Below are 22,858 nucleotides of genomic sequence, written 5' to 3' on the forward strand. Positions count from 1 at the left end.
AAGTCATAAAACAAAAAATGTAATATACATTAAGAAAATATAGTTAAGTAATGTGAATAAATGATGGTTAATAAGTGAAAAGCCGTAATGGGCAGTCACTACCGTCATGGGACTTACTAATTGTTTTATTCTGTGTTACATCATTCAACCCACATAAGGTATGGTGCATTATATTGTTTTAAGAAATATGCGACACTGAACCTACGTCAAAAAGCACTAATTGCTCAGCACTAGTATGGTATCTTGCTTTAAAAACTACCTTTTTGTGCTAGAGTATTTCTGACTTCAGGTTTCCCTTTGTTTTTTCTCCCAGACGTTTGTAGCCAATATCCTGATTGCCGTGAACCCGTATGTTGACCTCCCAAAGCTCTACGCTCCAGAGACCATTAAACAGTACCATGGGAGGTCCCTGGGCACCCTGCCGCCCCACGTCTACGCTATCGGTGAGTACTAGGGAGGAAGGAACACACGGGCTGCGTTCCAAATGGAACTCTCTTCCCTATATAGTGCACTACTTTGACCAGGGCCCATTGGGATCTCGTCAAAAGCAGTGCGCTATGTGGGGAACAGGGTGCCATTTGGGACGTAGAAACACGGATGTCTCTGTGCCACTGTTGGGCTGACAATGCATTACACTTTCACATCTGTCCACTGGAGGGCAGTCTATAGTAATTTTTTCTGCTCTGTCAAATCAAATTCTATTGGTCACATACACATTTAGCAGATGTTATTGCGGTCATAGTGAAATGCTTGTGTTTCTAGCTCCAACAGTGCAGTTATCTAACGAATCACAACAATACACACATCTAAAAGTAAAATGATGGAATTTAAAAATATATAAATATTAGGATGAGCAATGTCGGAGTGGCATTGACTAAAATGCAGTAGAATAGAATACAGTATGTAAACATTATTAAAGTGACTAGAGTTCCATTATTAAAGTAACCAGTGATTCTATGTATATAGGGCAGCAGCCTCTAAGGTGCAGGATTGAGTAACCGGGTGGTAGCTGGCTAGTGATGGCTATTTAAGTCTGATGTCCTTGAGATAGGAGATGTTTCTCAGTCCCAGCTTTGATGCACCTGTACTGACCTCGCCTTCTGGATGATAGCGGGGTGAACAGGCCGTGGCTCGGGTGGTTGATGTCCTTGATGATCTGTTTGGCCTTCCTGTGTCTTGGCATATTTTTAGTGTGATTTTGCTACCTATTTCCAGTGAGCATTCAATGTACAGTTTGACTTTGCTAATGCAAACATCCATCTTGAGGTTCCCATTTGGATTATGTTGTGTGTGTGTGTTACTGATGTGAACACTGTAATCATTTAGAAGTATAGGGAGCATTCATTGTAACTTCTGCATGACTATTGCAACCGTAGACTTCATTTATGATCCCATTGAGATACTTTTTTTGTGTCACTGAGGTAACGGAGAGGGTAAATAAACTGTAAACACTGTCTAATGGCTGGATGTCTCTTGTCAGCTGACAAGGCCTTTAGGGACATGAGGGTGCTGAAGATGAGCCAGTCCATCATCGTGTCCGGGGAATCTGGTGCCGGAAAGACTGAAAACACCAAGTTTGTCCTCCGGTAAAGTTATGACGTTCTCTGTGCATCGTCAACAGACAGGCTGTGTCCCAAATGGCACCATATTCCTCATAGTGCACCATTTTTATTTTCCAGAACTAGTCAAAAGTAGTGCACTATATAGGGGAGTAGGGTGCCATTTGGGACATACCCCAGTCTGATCTGGCAGGCTGTTTTCTATTGGTTTGTGTAAAGAAGTGCAGTCAGAGTATTCACACTAACTCAGATTTTTTTTTCTTCTGCCCTGTAGATACTTAACAACGTCTTATGGAACAGGTCAAGATATTGACGAGAGAATAGTTGAAGGTACATAAGAAAATCTCACTTCCCAGCAGCGTGACTTAATACCACACTGTATGGATTTGTGTTTTGATTTCTCTTCCTCAATCCCACAGCCAATCCCCTGCTGGAGGCTTTTGGGAATGCTAAAACTGTCAGGAATAATAACAGTAGTCGCTTTGGGAAGTTTGTAGAGATCCACTTCAACGGAAAGGTACAGAAGCAACATTGTCATACCGCTGTACCATATTTCACGATCATTAAAATCATCAGACACCATAATAATAGTGTTCAAATACTATTTGAAATTGTTCAAATACTTTGAGCGTTTGCTTTGGCTACTTCTGATACTAATTGAACCCGTGTTGTCTGGTCAGAATACTGTGGTGGGAGGCTTTGTGTCCCACTACCTGCTGGAGAAGTCCAGGATCTGCCAGCAGAGCCAGGAGGAGAGGAACTACCACATCTTCTACCGGCTGTGTGCCGGAGCCTCAGAGGACATCAGGACCAAGTTCCATCTGGAATCCCCAGATGCCTTCAGGGTAAGTGGAGCCTACTGGCCGGCCTAAAACTCACTCACTCACCTTTTGCTAGCTCCTTGGAGCGTGTGCGCACAAGAAGATCAACCTGAGTAAGGAGCTCTGCAGAATCACTGATCTACAAATCACCTTGCATCTCAAATAACGAGTCGTGTGATTGAGATTAGTGAATCTGTTCAGCTCCTTGCTAAGGGCGATCCCTCAAACACTACCTGACACTCGTATCAGTGTGAGGGAGTGAGGACTTGGCTCCTCCACCCCAAGCAGTCAGCTCAACAGGGGGTACCAAAGCTCCTCATTAAATATTAAGGAAACTCACTCCTTTTGGTGTTTAGGATTAACATAAAACGATGCTATGAAAATGTCAAGTCATGATACATGGTTGGATGAATTTTTATTGTTGCGCCGTACCTCTGAGACCACTAGATGGCATTCTCAGCCATCCTTTAAGAAGGGCTTATTTTCTTGCCATAAACTTCACAAATATAACAATCCATTGCATTGTGCTTTAAGGAAAGCCAATTCTGTTATAGTCAATTGTCAGATTATTTGAGAAGTTGTACAAACTCTCTTCCTGCCTTGTCCATTATCGTTCATCCTTAAAATTCTCTGTCTGGTTTTCCCTCAGACTGTGTTATCGACACCCAATTCTGCTGTTATTAGCTGGCAGGTGTTTAGAGAAGTTGTACTAACTCAGTGCCTGCCATTTCTGTCCACCATTGGTCTAAAGATCCCCATCTGGTTCCTGTCAGGGGGATGAGATTCTTTTAAGACACCCAATTAGGTTGTAGTTAACTGGCAGGTTTTTATGGAAGTTGTACAAACTCCCCTCCTGCTTTGTCCAATATTGGTCCCCTCTTTTAAAGTTCCCTCCCTGCCAGGGCTCTTTAGGCTGGTGGTTCCCAACCTTTTCCGTTCTGAGGACCACCAAATTGTGATCAACTGCCACATTTTCTTAAAATTGACCAACAAGATATTTTATCAGTGAATGTAATAGATTAAAGGCATTATTATTATTATTATTATTATAAACAATTGTCTTTGTAAAATTGCATAATAGCATTAATACTCCATCAAAAAAAATTGTGGACTACCTGCAGTGCCCCCGCATACCACCAGTGGTTGATCAGGAAGTTGAAGTGCTTTGACTCCAGCTCCTGACAGGAACATCGTCCACTGTAATGGAGATAGTCAAACTGAGGGATGCAGTGACATTTCTTGTGATCTCCAATTCAACTTGGACATTACTATTGACCGTTGGAAATTATATAGAATTATATATAGAACAGCACCCAGACAACTCATGTGCTCTGTTTCACATCCAGTGCAGATTAGCAACGCATGGAATTGAAATGGAGTTTGAGCAGCTAGACAGGAAGGAAGTTGCAGGGAAAAGGGATTTCAGTACCTTCAACATCACTTGCTGCGAACACATCATTTCAGCGTGGCTTCCAAGGTAGCCTACATCTCCCCTCTCTTCAGCTGGACATCACTTTCATGTCAGAATTTTGTTCTTCAGCCTCCTCTCATTTGTGTCATTTGTCGTACTGTGTATGGCCATAGTTCCCCTGTATTTCTGTGATTTTTCTCCCCTGCGAAAGCATTTCTTCTGGGCAGTAAGCCAGGTACTTCTGCTCGACCGTGGTCCCTTGCTTCCTCGAATAGTCTTATCTGTCCTACCATTTTTCTGATGATCTGGAAACTAAAATGACATTTTATTTATTGATCACACCAATTACTTTTGTGCACAGCAGAGAGCCAGTGGGGTTAGCAGCAGGACTGTGTGGAGCTTTGTAAGATGTCTGTTATGTTCTGTAGCCTTGTGTTGCGTTACTGAATATGCCCTGTCTGGAGTGTAGAGCACTGGGAAGAGAAGGAGGGAGACATACAATCCTCCTCAAGGCCTATCTCTGTAATTAAAGTCTTTGTTCCGTTCCATCTGGCCAGCTGAAAATGACTCGTCTCCTACAAACAAGATAAGCAACCGGGTTCTGTTTTGTTATTCTCTCCTACCCACCTGGGACGTTGTCGTCGCGCTCATCAGGCCCGTATCTCTAGTGACAGGCAGGAAGGGAGCAAGCGACTGAGAAGTCATTAAAAGTCGCACAAAGGCAATTACGGAGAGGAGTAACGTATTTTGTGCCAAATACACTCTTTGCCATGAACAATGGTGAATGATCAAGACCCAAGTAAACAACAAATCCGCTCACAGCGAAGTGTAATCCATCATGTGGAACGCCTGTGCAGGCCACACAGACTTACATGGAAATAGAGAGACAGTGATGTGGAAATGCAATCGCTACATTTTGTTGCCTTCACATGAACCCTCAAAAGGGAATAAAGTTCGTTTTTTTTTTTTGTCCTACTCCACATTTTTAAAGTTGAACTAAAATTATCGAAACGTTTCCTAATTAAATAAAGAAAACAAATGTCTTTATTGCTCAATGCTTCACTCACCAGAGTTAATGCTTGGTGGAATCACCTTTCGTAACCATTACAGCTGTAATAATTATTTTATGAACTTCTAACTTTGCACAACTCTTAGGGCAGCATTTATCCATTGTTTTTGTCAAAATTGCTCAAGGTCAATCAATTTGGGTGAGTCATTGATGGACAGCAGTAGTCAAACCTTTTTTAAAGTCCGTTTTGGGGCAGGACCACTCAGGAACTCTCAACACCTCATGGAAAGACATTCTTGTGTGTCTTTGACATACAGTACCTACCAGTCAAAAGTTTGGACACCCCTACTCATTACAGGTTTTTATTTGTACTATTTTCTACTTTGTAGAATAATGGTAAAGAAATCAAAACTATGAAATAACACATGGAACCATGTAGTATCCAAAAAAGTGTTAAACAAATCAAAATATATTTTATATCTAAATTCTTCAAAGTAGCCACCCTTTGCCATGATGACAGCTTTGCACACTCTTGGCACTCTCCCAACCAGCTTCATGGGGTAGTCACCTGGAATGCATTTCAATTAACAGGTGTGCCTTGTTAAACGAATTTGGAATTTATTTTCTTTATGCATTTGAGCCAATCAGTTGTGTTGTGACAAGGTAGGGGTGGTATACAGAAGATAGCCGTATTTGGTATAAGACCAAGTCCATATTACGGCAAGAACAGCTCAAATAAGCAAAGAGAAATGACAGTTTGTCATTACTTTATGACATGAAGGTCAGTCAATACAGAACATATCAAGAACTTAAAGTTTCTTCAAGTGCAGTCATAAAAACCATCAAGCGCTATGATGAAACTGGCTCTCATGAGGACCGCCACAGGAAAGGAAGAACCAGAGTTACCTCTGCTGCAGAGGACAAGTTCATTAGTTACCAGCCTCAGAAATTGCAGCCCAAATAAATGCTTCACAGAGTTCAAGTAACAAAGATATCTCAACATTAACTGTTCCAAGGAGACTGTGTGAATCAAATCAAATCAAATCAAATTTTATTAGTCACATACACATGGTTAGCAGATGTTAATGCGAGTAGTGCCGAAACTTGCCTTGTCTTCTTCCGACAATGCAGTAATAACCAACAAGTAATCTAACCTAACAATTCCACAACTACTCTTATACACACACACAAGTGTAAAGGGATAAAGAATATGTACATAAAGATATATGAATGATGGTGGTTACAGAACGCATGGCAAGAATGCAGTAGATGGTATGAGTATACGCTATTACATATGAGATGAGTACTGTAGGGTATGTAAACATTATATTAAGTGGCATAGTTTAAAGTGGCTATGTGGTAATGTATTACATAAAGGTGGAAGATGCAGTAGATGATATAGAGTACAGATATATACATATGAGATGGGTAATGTGGTATGTAAACATTATATTAAGTGGCATTGTTATAAAGTGGCTAGTGGTACATTTTTTCATAATTTCCATCAATTCCCATTTTTAAGTGGTGGAGTTGAGTCAGTATGTTGGCAGCGGCCGCTAATGTTAGTGGTGGCTGTTACAGTCTGATGGCCTTTGAGCTAGAGACTGTTTTTCAGTTCCCGGTCCCTGCTTTGATGCACCTGTACTGACCTCGCCTTCTGGATTAGAGCGGGGTGAACAGGCAGTGGTTGGGTGTGTTGTCCTTGATGATCTTTATGGCCTTCCCTGTGACATCGGGTGGTGTAGGTGTTCCTGGAGGGCAGGTAGTTTGCCCCGGGGTGCGTTTGCAGACCTCACTACCCTCTGGAAGCCTTACTGGTTGTGGGCGGAGCAGTTGCCGTACCAGGCGGTGATAAGCCCGACAGGATGCTCTCGATTGTGCATCTGTAGAAGTTTGAGTGTTTTTGGTGACAAGCCGATTTCTCAGCCTCCTGAGGTTGAAGAGGCGCTGCTGCGCCTTCTTCACAACGCTGTCTGTGTAGGGTGGACAATTCAGTTTGTCCGTGATGTGTACACCGAGGAACTTAAATTTCCACCTTCTCCACTACTGCCCGTCGATGTGGATAGGGGGGTGCTCCTCCTGCTGTTTCCTGAAGTCCACAATCATCTCCTTTTTTTGTTTACGTTGAGTGAGTGTGAGGTTTATTTCTGCACAACTCCGAGGCCCTCCCCTCCTCCTGTGCCGTCCCGTCGTTGTTTGGTAATCAAGCCTACCACTGTGTGTCATCCGCAAACTTGATGATTGAGTTGGAGGCGTGCATGGCCACGCAGTCGTGGGTGAACAGGGAGTACAGAGAGGCTCAGAACGCAACCCTTGTGGGGCCCAGTGTTGAGGATCAGCGGGGTGGAGATGTTGTTCCTACCCTCACCACCTGGGCGGCCCCCGTCAGGAGTCCAGACCCAGTTGCACTGGGCGGGTCGAGACCCAGGGTCTCGAGCTTGATGACAGGTTTGGAAGTACTATGGTGTAAATGCTGAGCTGTAATCGATGAACAGCATTCTCACAGGGGTATTCCTCTTGTCCAGATGGGTTAGGGCAGTGTGCAGTGTGGTTGCGATTGCGTCGTCTGTGGATATTGGGTACGTAAGCAATTTGGAGTGGGTCTCAGGGTTGTCCGGATAGGGTGGAGTGATATGGCTCCTTGACTAGTCTCTCAAAGACTTCATGATGAAGCAGTGAAGTGCTACGGCTCGGGCGGTAGTCGTTTAGCTCACATGTACCTTACGCCTTTCTTGGGAACAAGACAAATGTGGCCCTTACTGAACATGTGGAACAGCAAAGCTGATAAGGGCATTGATGATATGTCCGTCCACTACCAAGACAGCTGAGTACTGCGCACACACTTGCTCCTGCAGCGGACGCTGAGCTGGGAAATGCCGAGTCTGGGCCTGCAAGCCTTGAGGAGCGGCTTAACACGGTATTAAATTGTTTTACTACCTCCGGCTGCAGTGAAGGAGAGCCCGCAGTGTTTTAGTCGCCTAGGCCAGTGTCAGTGGCACTGATAATTGTCTCACCCGCGGGCAAAAAAGTTATTTAGCCTGTCTGGGAGCAAGACATCCTGGTCCGCGACGGGGCTGGTTTTCTTTTTGTAATCTGTGATTGACTGTAGACCCTGCCACATACCTCTTGTGTCTGAGCTGTTGAATTGCGACTATTTTGTCTCTGTACTGGGACTTAGCCTGTTTGATTGCCTTGCGGAGAGAATAGCTACACTGTTTGTATTCGGTCATGTTTCCGGTCACCTTGCCCTGGTTAAAAGCAGTGGTTCGCGCTTTCAGTTTCACGCGAATGCTGCCGTCAATCCACGGTTTCTGATTTGGGAATGTTTTAATCGTTGCTGTGGGTACGACATCGTCAATGCACTTCCTAATGAACTCGCTCACCGAATCAGGCCTTCATTGTTGAATTTCTGCAAAGAAACCACTACTAAAGGACACCAATTAGAAGAAGAGACTTGCTTGGGCCAAAACACGAGCAATGGATATTAGACCGGTGGAAATCTGTCCTTTTGGTCGAGTCCAAATTTGAGATTTTTGGTTCCAACCGCCGTGTCTTTGTGAGACGCGGAGTAGGTGAACAGATGATCTCCGCATGTGTGGTTCCCACCGTGAAGCATGGAGGATGTGGTGTGATGGTGCTTTGCTGGTGACGACGTCGGTGATTTATTTGGAATTCAAGGCACACTTAACCAGCATGGCTACCACAGCATTCTGCAGCAATACGCCATCCCATCTGGTTTGGGCTTAGTGGGACTATCATATGTTTTTCAACAGGACAATGACCCAACACCTCCAGGCTGTGTAAGGGCTATTTGACCAAAGAGGAGAGCGATGGAGTGCTGCATCAGATGACCTGGCCTCCATAATCACCCGACCTCAACCCAATTGAGATGGTTTGGGATGAGTTGGTCCGCAGAGGGATGAAAAAGCAGCCAACAAGTGCTCAGCACATGTGGGAACTCCTTCAAGACTGTTGGAAAAGCATTCCAGGTGAAGCTGGTTGAGGGAATTCCAAGAGTGTGCAAAGCTGTCATCAAGGCAAAGGGTGGCTACTATGAAGAATCTAAAATATAAAACATGTTTTAATAAAAAATAAAAAGGTGGTTACTACGTGATTCCATATGTATTATTTCATTAATGAGTAGGTGTGTCAACTTTGGACTGGTACTGTGTGTGTGTATATATACATTTGTTTTTATTGTCCCACTAAAAAATAAAACTCTATCCCAGGGTTAGCTTTTCGGAAGACTAAGGCAGGTTTTCCTCAAACTTTTTACCTGGGCTTTGCTCCTTTTTCATATTTTATTTTATCCTGACAAACGTTCCATTCCTTGCCAGTGACAAGCATATGCATAATATGATGCTGCCAACACACTACTTGAAAATACAGAGTGTTTCACTCTGTTTTGTTGTACTTGATTCGACCCAAGACTGTTGTTTTTAATTAAGACCCAAAAGTCAATTTCTTTGCAGTATTCTTAACAGCCTTGTTGCAAACAGAATGGATGATTTGGAGCAGATATTTTTTTAAACGGACTTCATTATGGGTATGCCGATCTCCTGCAGGGACTGGGGAGTTTGTTAGGATAAGAATAAACATGAAAGTAGCAAAGGCCAGACAAAGTTAGAGGAAACCCTGCCTCAGTCTTCTGAATACCTAAACCTGGGATCGAGTTCTATTTTTCAGCTGGACAATTACACACATTTTATTGCTAAAGACACACCAGAATGGCTTTCCAATATGTGTTGAGTGTTCCTGATTGGTCCCGTCTCAGGCCTGACTTAATTGTGCTTGAAATTCAGAGACAATGATTGAATGGTTCTGTCATCAATGACACCCAACCATTCTTACTGAGCTTGAGCAATTTTGACAAGAACGATGTATATATGTTGCCCTAAGAGTTGTGCAAAGATTCTTATTCAAAATTATTTTTTCAGTTGTGTACATCAGTAGGAACAAAAATCTAATTTTAAAATGTTTTAATGTAATTTTAAGGCAGCAAAATGTGAAGACCGTGCAAGGGGTGTATAGACTTTGACTAGGCACTGTTACTTACCAATGGCTTTCAAAAGTCATAGTTTCCCATATTACTGCTAATGCATTGTTTGATTTGTTGACAATCATTTTAAACCATCCTGTACCAAGGTTGATGGGATATTCAGTAGATTTAGGGCCAGTTATAACTATACTGAACAAAAATATAAATGCGACATGTAAAGTGTTGGTCCAATGTTTCATGAGCTGAAATAAAAGATCCCAGAAATGTTCCATATGCACAAAAAAGATTTCTCTCAAATTGAGCACAAATGTGTTTACATCCCTCTTAGTGAGCTTTTCTCCTTTGCCAAGATAATCCATCCACCTGACGTGTGGCATAACAAAAATCAGATTAAACAGCATGATCAATACACAGGTGCACCTTGTGCTGGGGACAATAAATGGCCACTCTAAAATGTGTAGTTTTGTCACAACACCACAGATGTCTCAAGTTGAGGGAGCACGCAATTGGCATTCTGACTGCAGGAATGTCCACCAGAGCTGTTGCCAGAGAATTTAATATTCATCTCTACCATAAGCCACCTCTAGTGTCGTATTAGAATTTGTCAGTATGTCCAACTGGCTTCACAACCGCAGATCACATGTAACGATGCCAGCCCAGGACCTCCACATCCGGCTTCTTACTTGTGGGGTTGTCTGAGAGGGTGCTGAGGTGTGTTTCTGTCTGTAATAAATCCCTTTGTGGGGAAAAACTAATTCTGATTGGCTGGGCCTGGTTCCCAAGTGGGTGGGTCTATGACCTCCAAGGCCCAACCATGGCTGGGCTGCTCCCCTGCCCAGTCATATGAAATCCATAGATTAGGGCCTAATGCATTTATTTTAATTGACTGATTTCCTTATGAACTGTAACTCACTAAAGTCTTTGAAATTGTTGCATATATATCATACTGCAGTATCTTGATCCATGCAATCTTCTGTTGATTGATTGTTATATTTCTCTGTTGCAGTATTTGAACAGAGGATGCACTCGCTTCTTTGCAAACAAGGACACAGACAAACAGATCCTTCAGAACCGCAAGAGCCCAGAGGTACAGTGCATGTCTTAATCTCCTTTCTTTCCTTTCTCTCCTTTCTTCATGTACCTTCCATATTGATTGTCTTTAGCTACTCTGGGTATTCCCAGATATCTGGACAACCACAAAGGAAATCCTCCCTCTGATCCTTAGTTTTTGGCTGTCTAATGACAGATGGTTTCTCGTCTCCAGAACTAACTGGAAATGCACTTAGGCACGACTGTCTATGCTGAGAGAAAATAACAGAACGTACTCTTCCATCCCTATCTTGCTCGCTGTGTCTGTCAAAATGTATTTTACTAAACGGCCTGCTCAGTCAAATAACGATCATTGTTCTTGGTCTGCGGATGCACTGATGTAGTGATGTTTTTTTTTTTTTTTTAACTGAACAAGACACTTAAAAATATATATTTTTTTACAAGTTTTAGAACTCCCACCAGTTGCCTACAAATTGTTTTATTTTCATTCTGGTCAGATAAACCCCCTTATTTATACATACATACATACATACATACATACATACATACATACATACATACACCTATGGAAACTTCATCTGAGATGTGATGCAAACAATTTAATTAAGAAAGGAGCCAATGAGATGAGGACTGTATGAATAGATGAAAGTACCGTATCAATGAGAATTCTTTATGCTCCGTCGAAATGAGTTCCTTGCTTTGCCTTCTCCCTTTGATTAATTATGCATAAGTTCTCCATTATTGCAACACCCCTTCAGGACTCACAAGTGTAATGAATTATTATTGTTATTATGAAATGCCCTGGACAACAGTGTGCCTCTCTTGCTCTCCCCTTGAGGGACGTTGATGATTAATCCGTTCTATGTAGTCGGGGACATCAGTGGGAGAAAAGAAAGTGGACGTTTTCAATCCGATAATATCATGTTTTGTAATTGTGCTGCTGATGCTGTATGTTTTAGTAGAGGTTATACTACCATGTAGGTTAAAACCATACAATTAGAATGACTTCCATTATTATAGTTAAAACTACACCGTAGGCAAACAAATGATGAGTACTTTTTGGGCAGAGTTTTTCAGCGTCTGTTTTACCTAAGCAGATGGTCTTCCGATGACTCTTTTAGACGGTAGGTACAGTACATGTAGGTGATACCTTTGGCCCCTTTTTTTAGGTTCACACCAGGAGAAGGCAGTCTCCAGAGAGGCGTGTAGCTTGTTATTAGATCATGGAGGATTGTACCTTTTTTGTTCACAGGAAGCACCTGTTCATGATAAATGCTGGGTTTGGCCTATTGGAGAGAATCATGTTGTGACAGATGCTGAATAAGGCCTTTATGCTCATTGCCTGTGGATATAATAGGCCCATACACTGCTTGTGTTCCAAATGGCACCCTATTCGCTGTGAGGCTTGGTCAAAAGTAGTGCACTAACTAGGGAATAGGGTGCCATTTGGGACGGACCGCTCGTTTTATACTATGTTTACTGTCACTGTTGTTGATCAAGGTTGTATGTCTCTTTGCACTGCTTCTGCTCTATATAATACAGGATGATCAGGTGATTATAGATTTTGTGTTATTACAAGGATTATTTATTTTAGATTTTATTATGATGTGAATTTATAGTTTCTTTTTTTGTGTCTGGGTTCACATTGGTGCTGTGTGGTGGATTCCTTGCATGCTTTCTCTCTCTTTAAGTGCATGATTTTTCTCTGGAGTGTAAGACTTGAGGTCAAAATGACCACATATTTTGTGTCCAGCGTAAAGTTGGACCAGAATGTTAGAGTACAATGTTTTTTTTGTTTTTTTATGGCGTAGTCGAGGACTACAGATGCAAAGTAGCTATTAGCGAAATCTGGTGGGACGCATCATTTCAGAGTGCGCTGAGACTTATTTTTTTGTTGTGCATTGTCCCTGCCAAATAAACCTAATGAAATAAATAAACTGGCACTCGGGGCAATATTATCCTTCTAGTTGATATCCGAAAGTTACTGGAAAGTTTGTGGCCAAGGAACTTTTACTCAGTACATGAAATGCAGCCAAGCAGCTACTGTATAATTGGGAATGAAGTGCTCAAATGTGCTTTTAACAAACTGCTTGGTTTCCATTATTGTAATGGCTTGGGTTTCTTATCACCTTAGGCCATCAATTTGACTGTAGAGAAGAATAAACCGCTCTGACACACTAGCAATCCTATAACTTATGGTTGTGGTTTACAAGGCAATGTCTGCTCTGTACTGTGTTGTATGCAGAAAAGTATTACTCATTGCCGTAGTTAATTCATAAACTAGTGCAACCACCTTCAGTTGATATTACTTTAATGAAAATGAATTCAAGAGTGTTAAGTTGAATGATGAGATGGATTCTTATTAGTGTCTCATTAGCCACGAACCCATTCAAATTTACATCTTTAAAAAAAAAAAACGGTTTAATATTAGGTAACCCAATTATCATAAAAGCCGTTTATCTGCCATTCTAATCTGGTGTTTGAAGCTACTGTATGTTGTTATTGCTATGCCAGTATACCATCGTACTGTAACATTCTTCTTTGTGTTGCTGGTTTTCCAGGTGTGGTCTCTACCTTACTATCCTTGCTCCTCTTCCTACCGCAGGAGATGTTATGTACTTTATCTTCCATGCAGGTTTAATGTGCTAATTCCATTTAAAAAATCAGCCCAATTAGCTCGAAGTCCAATAGCATTGCCTCATCTCAGATCTAAACAAACACTTTCACCAAGTCAAAGAAACTCTTGTCAATGAGGGAAATGGATGGTATTTTTATTACTTTATGGTAATATGTAAAAAAAAATAATGTTTTATTGATGTTGGGGCACAACATTAACACAGCAACAATGCAAGCCTTCGATCTTTGAGACAGTACCCCTTCTGTAAAGAGCTTGTGACCCTGGTCACTGACCCATCCTCTCCCCATGGTCTCTCGGCACCTGAAAGCTGGGCTCCTGAAGGGTTAAGGTTGTAGAGAAAGGCTGACCCCTACTTAGGGTGACCACTGACCCGTCCGCTCCCCATGGTTCCTTAGCACCTGAAAGCTGGGCCCCTGAAGGACCCTCTGCTGGACGACCAGGGGGACTTCAACAGGATGTGTGGGGCCATGAAGAAGATCGGCCTGGATGACACGGAAAAGCTGGACCTGTTCAGAGTGGTGGCCGGGGTTTTGCACCTAGGCAACATCGACTTTGAGGAGGCAGGGAGCACATCAGGTGAGCAGGGTGTCTGTCGGTCTTTCTGTCAGTCTCTATTTGTCTGACTGTCCTTTTTCTCTCTCACACTGTCTCGCTTTGTCTCTCACTCGTTCACTGCTCACTATAGCTTCCACATCAGGTGAGCAGGGTCTCGGTGTGTCTCTCTCTCCCTCCCTCTCTTTCGCTCAGCGCTCATTATAGTTTCGACATGTGAGCATGCTTATTTGCAAGCTTTCTTAACAGATGGCTGGCTTATACTCTGACATTTTATATCACCCCACTCACTATTTGGTACACTAACCAACAACAAAGCACTGTCTCTTTCAGTGCAGTGACAATATGAGTAAAGCACCAGGGCACAGGACAGGAAGTCTAAGGGATGCTGAGGAAGTGGTAGCGTTTTGTCAGAGCTGGCAGACACCTTTTGCATTTTCCTCATTGTGTGGTGTTGCCTCAATAAGTCATCTGTCTAGTCCAGGTATGGGAAATTGATGGGGGGGAACCACAAAAAATCTGAACTCATCACGAGGGGCCACGACCAGAAAAACTATATTTTATGTCCTTGCAGTAGGTGCGCCATTTTGCTGTTGTCCCCAGGAAACTCTGCTCTGTGATCAATTACTTTGATCTTCAGCTTTCTTCTAAAGGCCCGTGTGGCCTCTTGTTGTAGTCTGTGAAATGTATTTTATTCCCTATCAAAGAGCCACCGACACAAGGACACTTGGGACTTGTCATTCTCCTCCCATTCATTTATTATTGATACAAAGCCGTTGGATTAATTGATGAGATGTTTCACATGTCTCTTTGTGAATGTCGCTCTTTGTAGTACCCTACGGTTAAAATACTATCATACAGAATAATCTCATAGATTTTTATTGTTGTTAGGGCAAGTATATTATTTTGTTTGGCAAGGCTGATTCATTACGATGTGAATGTCTTTAGGCTCTCCTCCCACTGACTTCACATTACACAACATGCTGTTTCAGACAACCCAGAGGAAGGTCACATTTTGAGAATAGACCATTCCTTTTGAACATCGAAGTGGAACTCGAACGTAGTGCCTTTCAATTCTCATCTTTTTCCCCTTCTGTGAGAGTGAGAGCGGCACAGCATGGCAGCATTTTAAAACAAGTACTTTGTACTCAGCGGGAGTCTCCCGTGGTGCGTTTTTACTGTGAACTGAAGCAAAGAGTCCAGTCAGAGAAGATGATGATCATGAGGATGGGAACCGTCCGGCTGCTCCCTGTCCCTGACATGAAACACATGATATCCTGCCTCAGCTCCTCTGAGAGAAGCGCCATCTGGTGTCGCACGGAAAACTGTCCCCCTTATCTCCCGCCTTCCATCGTTACCACCAAACTGTACCCCTTATCCCCTCCTTCCTGTGTCGCCCCAACCAAATATCCTTTTCACCTCCTTCCTGTCGCCCCTAAAATGTCCATTGTCTCGTCCCAAAACTGTCCTCCTATCCTGTGTCGCCCTTGAACTAGCCATTTTATCCCCTCATTACTTTCCCACTATCCTGCTTCTTGTCTATCTACAGACTATACACCAGATAATGTGATATAACCAAAGATTTTGGGGTGTCAGTTACAGGAAAGCCCCACGCGAACCACCGCCATAGAAGTTGTAACTAACCTGTTTTTGGCGTTTTTTAATTTTATTATTATTATTTTTATTTTTACATTTCTTCATTCTCGATTCGGTTAAAAAAAAGTATCTTTAGAAATGTCAGTTTCCAGTTGCATGTGGTTCTACAAAAAAAAACATACATTCTGAAAGATATTAAATCCATGTTTTGTATCCATTGAGATTTGCCTCTTACGTATCTGTAGATCTTTGTTTTGGTCGCACTGTGTCATCTTCTACACGTGGCCGCGTAGCATAGAAACGACTGAAGATGCTGGGAAATGTTAGATTTGGGCAGCTAAGATGGCGAGGAACCTCCTTGCTGCTTTTTGTAGAACCACCTGCAACTGGAAACGGCCATTTTATAAGAGAATGAACACAGTATCGCCAGGAACGGGTTAGCTGAAAAATCTATGGCGGTGGTTGGTACGGGGCTTTCCTGTAATGTCCAGAAAATGGACACCAGGAATAATGAAGCCTGTTTCATTATGAAATAGATTGGCAAAAAGGTTACGTCTGTGCTGATAAATCATGCGAGATTTGATTGTATGCTTTGTCCTAATACTATTGAGACCAGACTAGGGTGAAGCTGGATTGCTGTACGTAGCTTGTTCTTTAAAAAATGCAATAGTCCCATAGCTAGTAAGAGTATTAGACTTTGATCGTGCTGTTTCCTTATTGACGGTCTGTCAGAATCAATGACTGTATGGCCGGACTGGATGTTAAGTATCGATATGGGCAGTATTGAACTGTAATCCATGTCATGTATGTCAAAACCATGTTGTAATGTACAATATGTGCAATCACTGTATGCATATTTACCCAGGGTCAGAGCTTACTCAGTCTTCAATAAAATCACTGACGTTCTTCCTAACCGCTCACAACATTCTACACGTCATCCATACAACGTTACTAACAACTTTACGAGCTACTTACAACGTAACCACTCTGTATGTCTGTCCCACCAGGTGGCTGCACCATAAAGAACCAGTCGAGCCAGACTGTGGAGTACTGTGCTGAGCTGCTGGGTCTGGAGGAGTCGGACCTGCGAGTCAGCCTCACCTCCAGGGTCATGCTCACCACAGCAGGGGGCGCCAAAGGAACAGTTATCAAGTAAGTCACCATATAATGACTTGTAGAACATATTACATACAGTACCAGTCAAAAGTTTGGACACACGTACTCATTCAAGGGTTTTTCTTTATTTTTTACTAATTTCTACAATGTGGAATAATAGTGAAGACATCAAAACTATGAAATGGTCCTCGTGAGAGCCAGTTTCATCATTAACGCTTGATGGTTTTTGCGACTGAACTTGAAGAAACTTTCAAAGTTCTTGAAGTGTTCCGGATTGACTGACCTTCATGTCTTAAAGTAATGATGGACTGTCGTTTCTTTGCTTATTTGAGCTGTTCTTGCCATAATATGGACTTGGTCTTTTACCAAATAGGGCCACCTTCTGTATACCACCACTACCTTGTCACAACAACCGATTGGCTCAAACGCATTAAGAAATAAAGTAAAACAAATCCACAAATTAACTTTTAACACGGCACACCTTTTAATTGAAATGCATTCCAGGTGACTACCTCATGAAGCTGGTTGAGAGAATGCCTAGTGTGCAAAGCTGTCATCAAGGCAAATGGTGCCTACTTTGAAGATTCTAAAATATATTTTGATTTAACACTTTTGGTTACTACCTGATTCCATATGTGTTATTTCATAGTTTTGATGTCTTCACTATTATTCTACAATGTAGAAAATGTAAAAGATAAAGGAAAACCCTGTAATGAGTAGGTGTGTCCAAACATTTGACTGGTACTGTATAGCGCTATAGCATTTCTGTTTAAGTCACTTCCTTCTCCTCAACGGCCTTGCATGGAGAGAGGACTGCGGGTGCATCTTAAATGGCACCCTATTCCCTATATAGCACACTACTTTTGACCAGAACCTATAGGGTGTTTTTTGGGAACCATGCACTGCCTTTTATGAAAGGACAGGCAAAATAACAGGTAGCGCCTGTGTTCTTTAATTGCATGTGACACGTGTTTGAATTCCTAAACGTTCCGATGTGAGACAGTATGTGTGTCAATATGGTGATGATTCTAGCCTATATTTCTATTTGTATTGGAAGGCTTGTCTTTGTGCAGATGGTGTCAGGTCCACATGCTTAGCACTCATGCTCTGTTAACAAATGCCTTACTGGTCACATGCCAGTTACCATAGGAACCAAGAGATGCGTGTGTGTGTGTGAGCATTTATATTGTGTGTGTGTGCTGCAGTTGTCACTAACAGTAGTGCTGTGCCTCTGAGTAAAATCAGGAACTAGCCACTATTGAATGAATACGGGCCCTTCCCTAGTCCCTGTATGTGTCCTAAATGCCACACTATTCCCTATATTCTGTAGTGCACTACTTTTGACCAGAGCCCTATGAGCCCTGGCCAAAAGCAGTGGACTATACAGGGAATAGTGAACCATTTGGGATGCATGCCTCGTTCTTGATCTATGGCAAGGCCCTGTGTGCATTTAGCCGTGGCCCAGCCTGTCTTATGCCTGACAGTGATTGTTGTATGGGCAGCTTGGCGCTCCCTCAGCTCGCCAAGCTGAATGCCAAGCCAGTCGCTATGTGCAATTACCCTTATGTCCTCACTCACTAATGTTTGTCTCATTTGTGGAGAGAGAGAGACACTTTCACACAGTAGTTAAGCTTTAACTGCTGCTTTATACGGGCATGGCTGTGTCTATGGGTGAGTCCTACTCTTTTCCCTACATAGTGCACTATTTTTGACAAGGGCCCATATTGTTCTGGTGAAAAGAACAATGTAGGGAATCTGGTGCGATTTGGGACGCAGCCTCTGAGGGCTTAATATTAAGCAATTAATTAGTGGTGTGCCGTGGCTTGTTTAATTTCTGTTTAATTAATAGCAGCAATCGCAATGTGAGTACAGTTACATTAAGACTTATAAAGGGTGGGTAAGGATTTCAACCGGCTCTCTCTGTCTGTGGCTCCACCACTAAGCGGCCTATTTTTATGACTTATGTAAGGGGGAAAGCCGTATCTAAATGTTAGCCTGTTTAGGGACTAGCTTTTAAGGTGTTTATGTGCGAGGCAGAGTGGGTGGGGGGGAGATGTTAATCGTGTTGACCCCACCATGGCGAATTCACTGGCGGACTCGGCATCTCGGCGATGCCAGGTGGGGTCAGCACTCTCTCAACTTGCCCGTATGCACAGTGCAGTACAGACTCTTAACGGTAATTTTAAATAAGATGTGTGCCCCTCAACTTCCTGATAACATGCTGCCGGAGATCATTTTGTGGAGATCATTGAGCAAGGTGGATAACCTCGAGCTTCGTAGGGAATACACACATCCCCGCTGCTGTTAGTGTTCTGGCATTTCATACCTCTTGGTTTGTGAATGAGAGGCCAGGGCTTAACCCTGGTATTTAGATGTTTTAGCTGTGGACCGGTAGTTTCTCACTGGCTGGAAGAATATAAATGAAACTTGGTTTGTGGGCGAGAGAGGGCCCAGTTGTACTGAGAGCTTAAGGAGGCAAAGGTGTAAGACGAGGTGATGTGATGCTGGTATCATAATGGGGAGTTCTTGTCTTGTGGGATGTGCTAAATGGAGATCCACAGGGGGGACGAGATAATGGATAAGTCCTGCCCAAAGAGTTTGTGTGTAGGTGTGAGGGATGGAGGGGAAGTTGTGTGTGTGTGTGGAGAAATCAACTCTCACTTCAAGACATTAGAGGTGGCTTTTGGACATAGCAGTTCTCTAAGTACTTAATGGCTAAGTGCTACTTGTACAGCATTATCCTGGTTCTCTCCCGCCTGAAAGGATCAACTTTAGAAGGAAAGTGTCACTTGCCACTTAATCACAATGATGCTTTTTGCCTCATGATTCATTTTACATCATCTTGATGTGACAAGTGACACTTTGCATCTTGAAGTCCAATAGCTTGAAAACTTGACATGCAAAACATTGTGGACTAATGAAGAAAAATACCAAAAGATAGTTTTTGAGTGGAGTTTTCCTTTTAAGTGCATGACAAAGATGCGTTTGAAGCGAAGGTGAAGCTTGACGAGAAACTTTTGTCCACGTGGTAGTCATGTTGTACATTTCACGCTCCCCTGCATTCTTAGCCCTCTCTCGGTGGCCTCGGATTATTCAGCTGAGCACTTGACCGCAGTCCGAGCTCTGGGGACGTCACAATACCTTCACAGAGCTGTGATGCTCATGCCTTCTCTCATTGTCATGGCTCCTTATCCCACCGCAATCACTCTTTCCCCAAGATGTCAATAACCCAATTATCCGCTTGGGAAACCAAGCAGACCCTCAGTATTTTTGCAGACCCACGGTGATGAATGCGTAAGATTATTTAAACTGACTCTGCCGCTGTTATGAATTGTAGGCTATTGATTTCACCAGCCGCCATTGCTCAAGTCTCTGTCTCTGATGTATGCGTGTAGTTGCCTTAGCGCTATGTTTCTTTGCTGGTGACAAATCCAATTCCCCCTTGTGCGGACTACATGGTAGATTTTAGATTAGATATACTTAAATTGACTTTGCATACAGAGAAGGCAAGTATTCAATTATAATATACAGTATGCTATTTAGCAGCTGCTGTTATCCAAAGCAACTGTCATGCTTGCATACATTTTAGATATGGTTGGTCTTGGGAATCGAACCCGCTTTGCTGGCGTTGCAGAGTATGGTGCTCGCGAACGGAGCTACAGAGGACCAGTGCTAGAAGGAGGAACTATGTGCTCTCTGTCTCTCTCTCTCCCAGGGTGCCATTGAAAGTGGAGCAGGCAAACAACGCACGGGACGCCCTGGCCAAGGCTGTGTACAGCCGGCTGTTTGACCACGTGGTCACCAGGGTCAACCAGTGCTTCCCCTTCGACTCCTCCGCCAACTTCATCGGGGTTCTGGATATCGCAGGCTTTGGTCTGTACCGCCTCTATGTGCAATGTCTACGTGATATATGATAGCAGTAGTAAACGTTATTATCCCTCAGGCGGAAAATGGTTTTGCAGCCTAATTGTCCATTTAAAAACGACATCAAACAGACATTTCGCCATGGACATTATACACAACATAACGCAAACCACACATTGCACACGCATGCTAGAGTTCATTAGTCAGAGACAGTGGTGGTTTACAGTCGAAGTGTTTTTTTTTTTTTAAATGTCTTTTCATTTCCTCTTCCAGAGTACTTTGAACACAACAGCTTTGAGCAGTTCTGCATCAACTACTGTAACGAGAAGCTGCAGCAGTTCTTCAACGAGCGCATCCTGAAAGAGGTGAGCACTTCTTCCACTGTCTGTCTGTAGACCCCGATGCCCCCTCTCTCCTTGGTTGACATCCCAGCTGTCCCAAGAGCTCCATCTCAAGTGGCCCTTTCTGTGATTCCTACCGTCCTATCTCCTTGCCTCCTCCTCAACTGTGTTCGAGGGGAATGACCCTCCCATTGGGTCCTTCTCCAACGCATCCTGAGAAGGAGAGCGGATGCGAGACATCTAGGAAAGATGAACTGAGGAAGAGGCCAGATGTTTGCAACAAGCAAAAGGAAACCTTGATATTTCTAAGATTAGTGAACTTGCTAACGTAATGTATTATTGCTGGATAGCTATAATGGACAAAGCTTCTGCCCTCATAGACTTTATTTGAATACATTTGAGGCTTTGTTCTCTATTCTAATGAGGCCAATCTTATATACACTACCCTTCAAAAGTTTGGGGACACTTGGAAATGTCCTTATTTTTGAAAGAAAAGCAAAAAGAAATGTATCTATTTTTTTTAAATAACATCAAATTGATCAGAAATACAGTGTAGACATTGTTAATGTTGTAAATTACTATTGTAGCTGGAAACGGCAGATTTTTTATGGAATATCTACATAAGCGTACAGAGGCCCATTTTCAGCAACCATCACTCCTGTGTTCCAATGGCACGTTGTGTTAGCTAATCCAAGTTTATCATTTCAAAAGGATAATTGATCATTAGTAAACCCTTTTGCAATTATGTTAGCACAGCTGAAAACTGTGGTTCTGATTTAAAGAAGCAATAAAACTTGCCTTTAGAGTAGTTGAGTATATGGAGCATCAGCATTTGTGGGTTCGATTACAGGCTCAAAATGGCCAGAAACAAAGAACCTTCTTCTGAAACTCATCAGTCTATTTTTGTTCTGAGAAATGAAGGCTATTCCATGCGAGAAATTGCCAAAAAACTGAAGATCTCACATAACGCTGTGTACTACTCGCCTCTTCACTGTTGACGTTGAGACTGGTGTTTTGCGGGTACTATTTAATGAAGCTGCCAGTTGAGGACTTGAGGCGTCTGTTTCTCAAACTAGACACCAATGTGCTTGTCCTCTTGCTCAGTTGTTTACCGTAGCCTCCCAATCCTCTTTCTATTCTGGTTAGAGCCAGTTTGTGCTGTTCTGTGAAGGGAGTAGTACACAGCGTTGTACGAGATCTTCATTTTCTTGGCAATTTCTCGCATGGAATAGCCTTAATTTCTCAGAACAAGAATAGACTGACCAATTTCAGCAGAAAGTTATTTGGCCATTTTGAGTAGAGGTCGACCGATTTTTATGGTTTTTCAACGCCGATACCGATTTAATTGGCCTATTTGTTTACAATTGAAGTCGGAAGTTTACTTACACCTTAGCCAAATACATTTTAAACTCAGTATTTCACAATTCCTGACATTTAATCCAAGTAAAAATTCCCTGTTTTAGGTCAGTTAGGATCACCTCTTTATTTTAAGAATGTGAAATGTCAGAATAATAGTAGAGAATGATTTATTTAAGCTTTTATTTCTTGCTTCACATTCCCTTTCTTGCTTCTTTCTTGCTGAGCGGCCTTTCAGGTTATGTGGATATAGGACTTGTTTTACTGTGGAAATAGATACTTTTGTACCTGTTTCCTCCAGCATCTTCACAAGGTCCTTTGCTGCTGCTCTGGGATTGATTTGCACTTCACACCAAAGTACGTTCATCTCTAGGAGACAGAACGCGTCTCCTTCCTGAGCGGTATGGCGGCTGCGTTGTCCCATGGTGTTTATACTTGAGTACTATTGTTTTGTACAGATGAATGTGGTACCTTCAGGCATTTGGAAATTGCTGCCAAGGATGAACCAGACTTGTGGAGGTCTACAATTTTCTTTTTTGGCGGTCT

General features: G+C 42.6%; 1 protein-coding gene across 8 annotated transcripts in view; it reads left to right on the plus strand.

The window, feature by feature from the left end:
• LOC111973259 (unconventional myosin-VI) overlaps positions 1–22,858 on the plus strand; it is a 93,850-nt gene that overhangs the window by 28,552 nt on the left and 42,440 nt on the right. For all 8 annotated transcript variants that reach the window (XM_024000557.2, XM_024000558.2, XM_024000559.2 and 5 more), the window contains exons 5-14: positions 314–443; positions 1,481–1,586; positions 1,834–1,889; positions 1,979–2,076; positions 2,240–2,404; positions 10,806–10,886; positions 13,883–14,063; positions 16,643–16,787; positions 20,467–20,624; positions 20,889–20,980. In XM_024000557.2, the coding sequence (XP_023856325.1) occupies positions 314–443; positions 1,481–1,586; positions 1,834–1,889; positions 1,979–2,076; positions 2,240–2,404; positions 10,806–10,886; positions 13,883–14,063; positions 16,643–16,787; positions 20,467–20,624; positions 20,889–20,980 (1,212 nt within the window). The remainder of the gene's footprint in view (positions 1–313; positions 444–1,480; positions 1,587–1,833; positions 1,890–1,978; positions 2,077–2,239; positions 2,405–10,805; positions 10,887–13,882; positions 14,064–16,642; positions 16,788–20,466; positions 20,625–20,888; positions 20,981–22,858) is intronic.

Source organism: Salvelinus sp. IW2-2015, linkage group LG14, assembly GCF_002910315.2.
Source record: "Salvelinus sp. IW2-2015 linkage group LG14, ASM291031v2, whole genome shotgun sequence".
In the NCBI taxonomy this organism is placed as follows: domain Eukaryota; kingdom Metazoa; phylum Chordata; class Actinopteri; order Salmoniformes; family Salmonidae; genus Salvelinus; species Salvelinus sp. IW2-2015.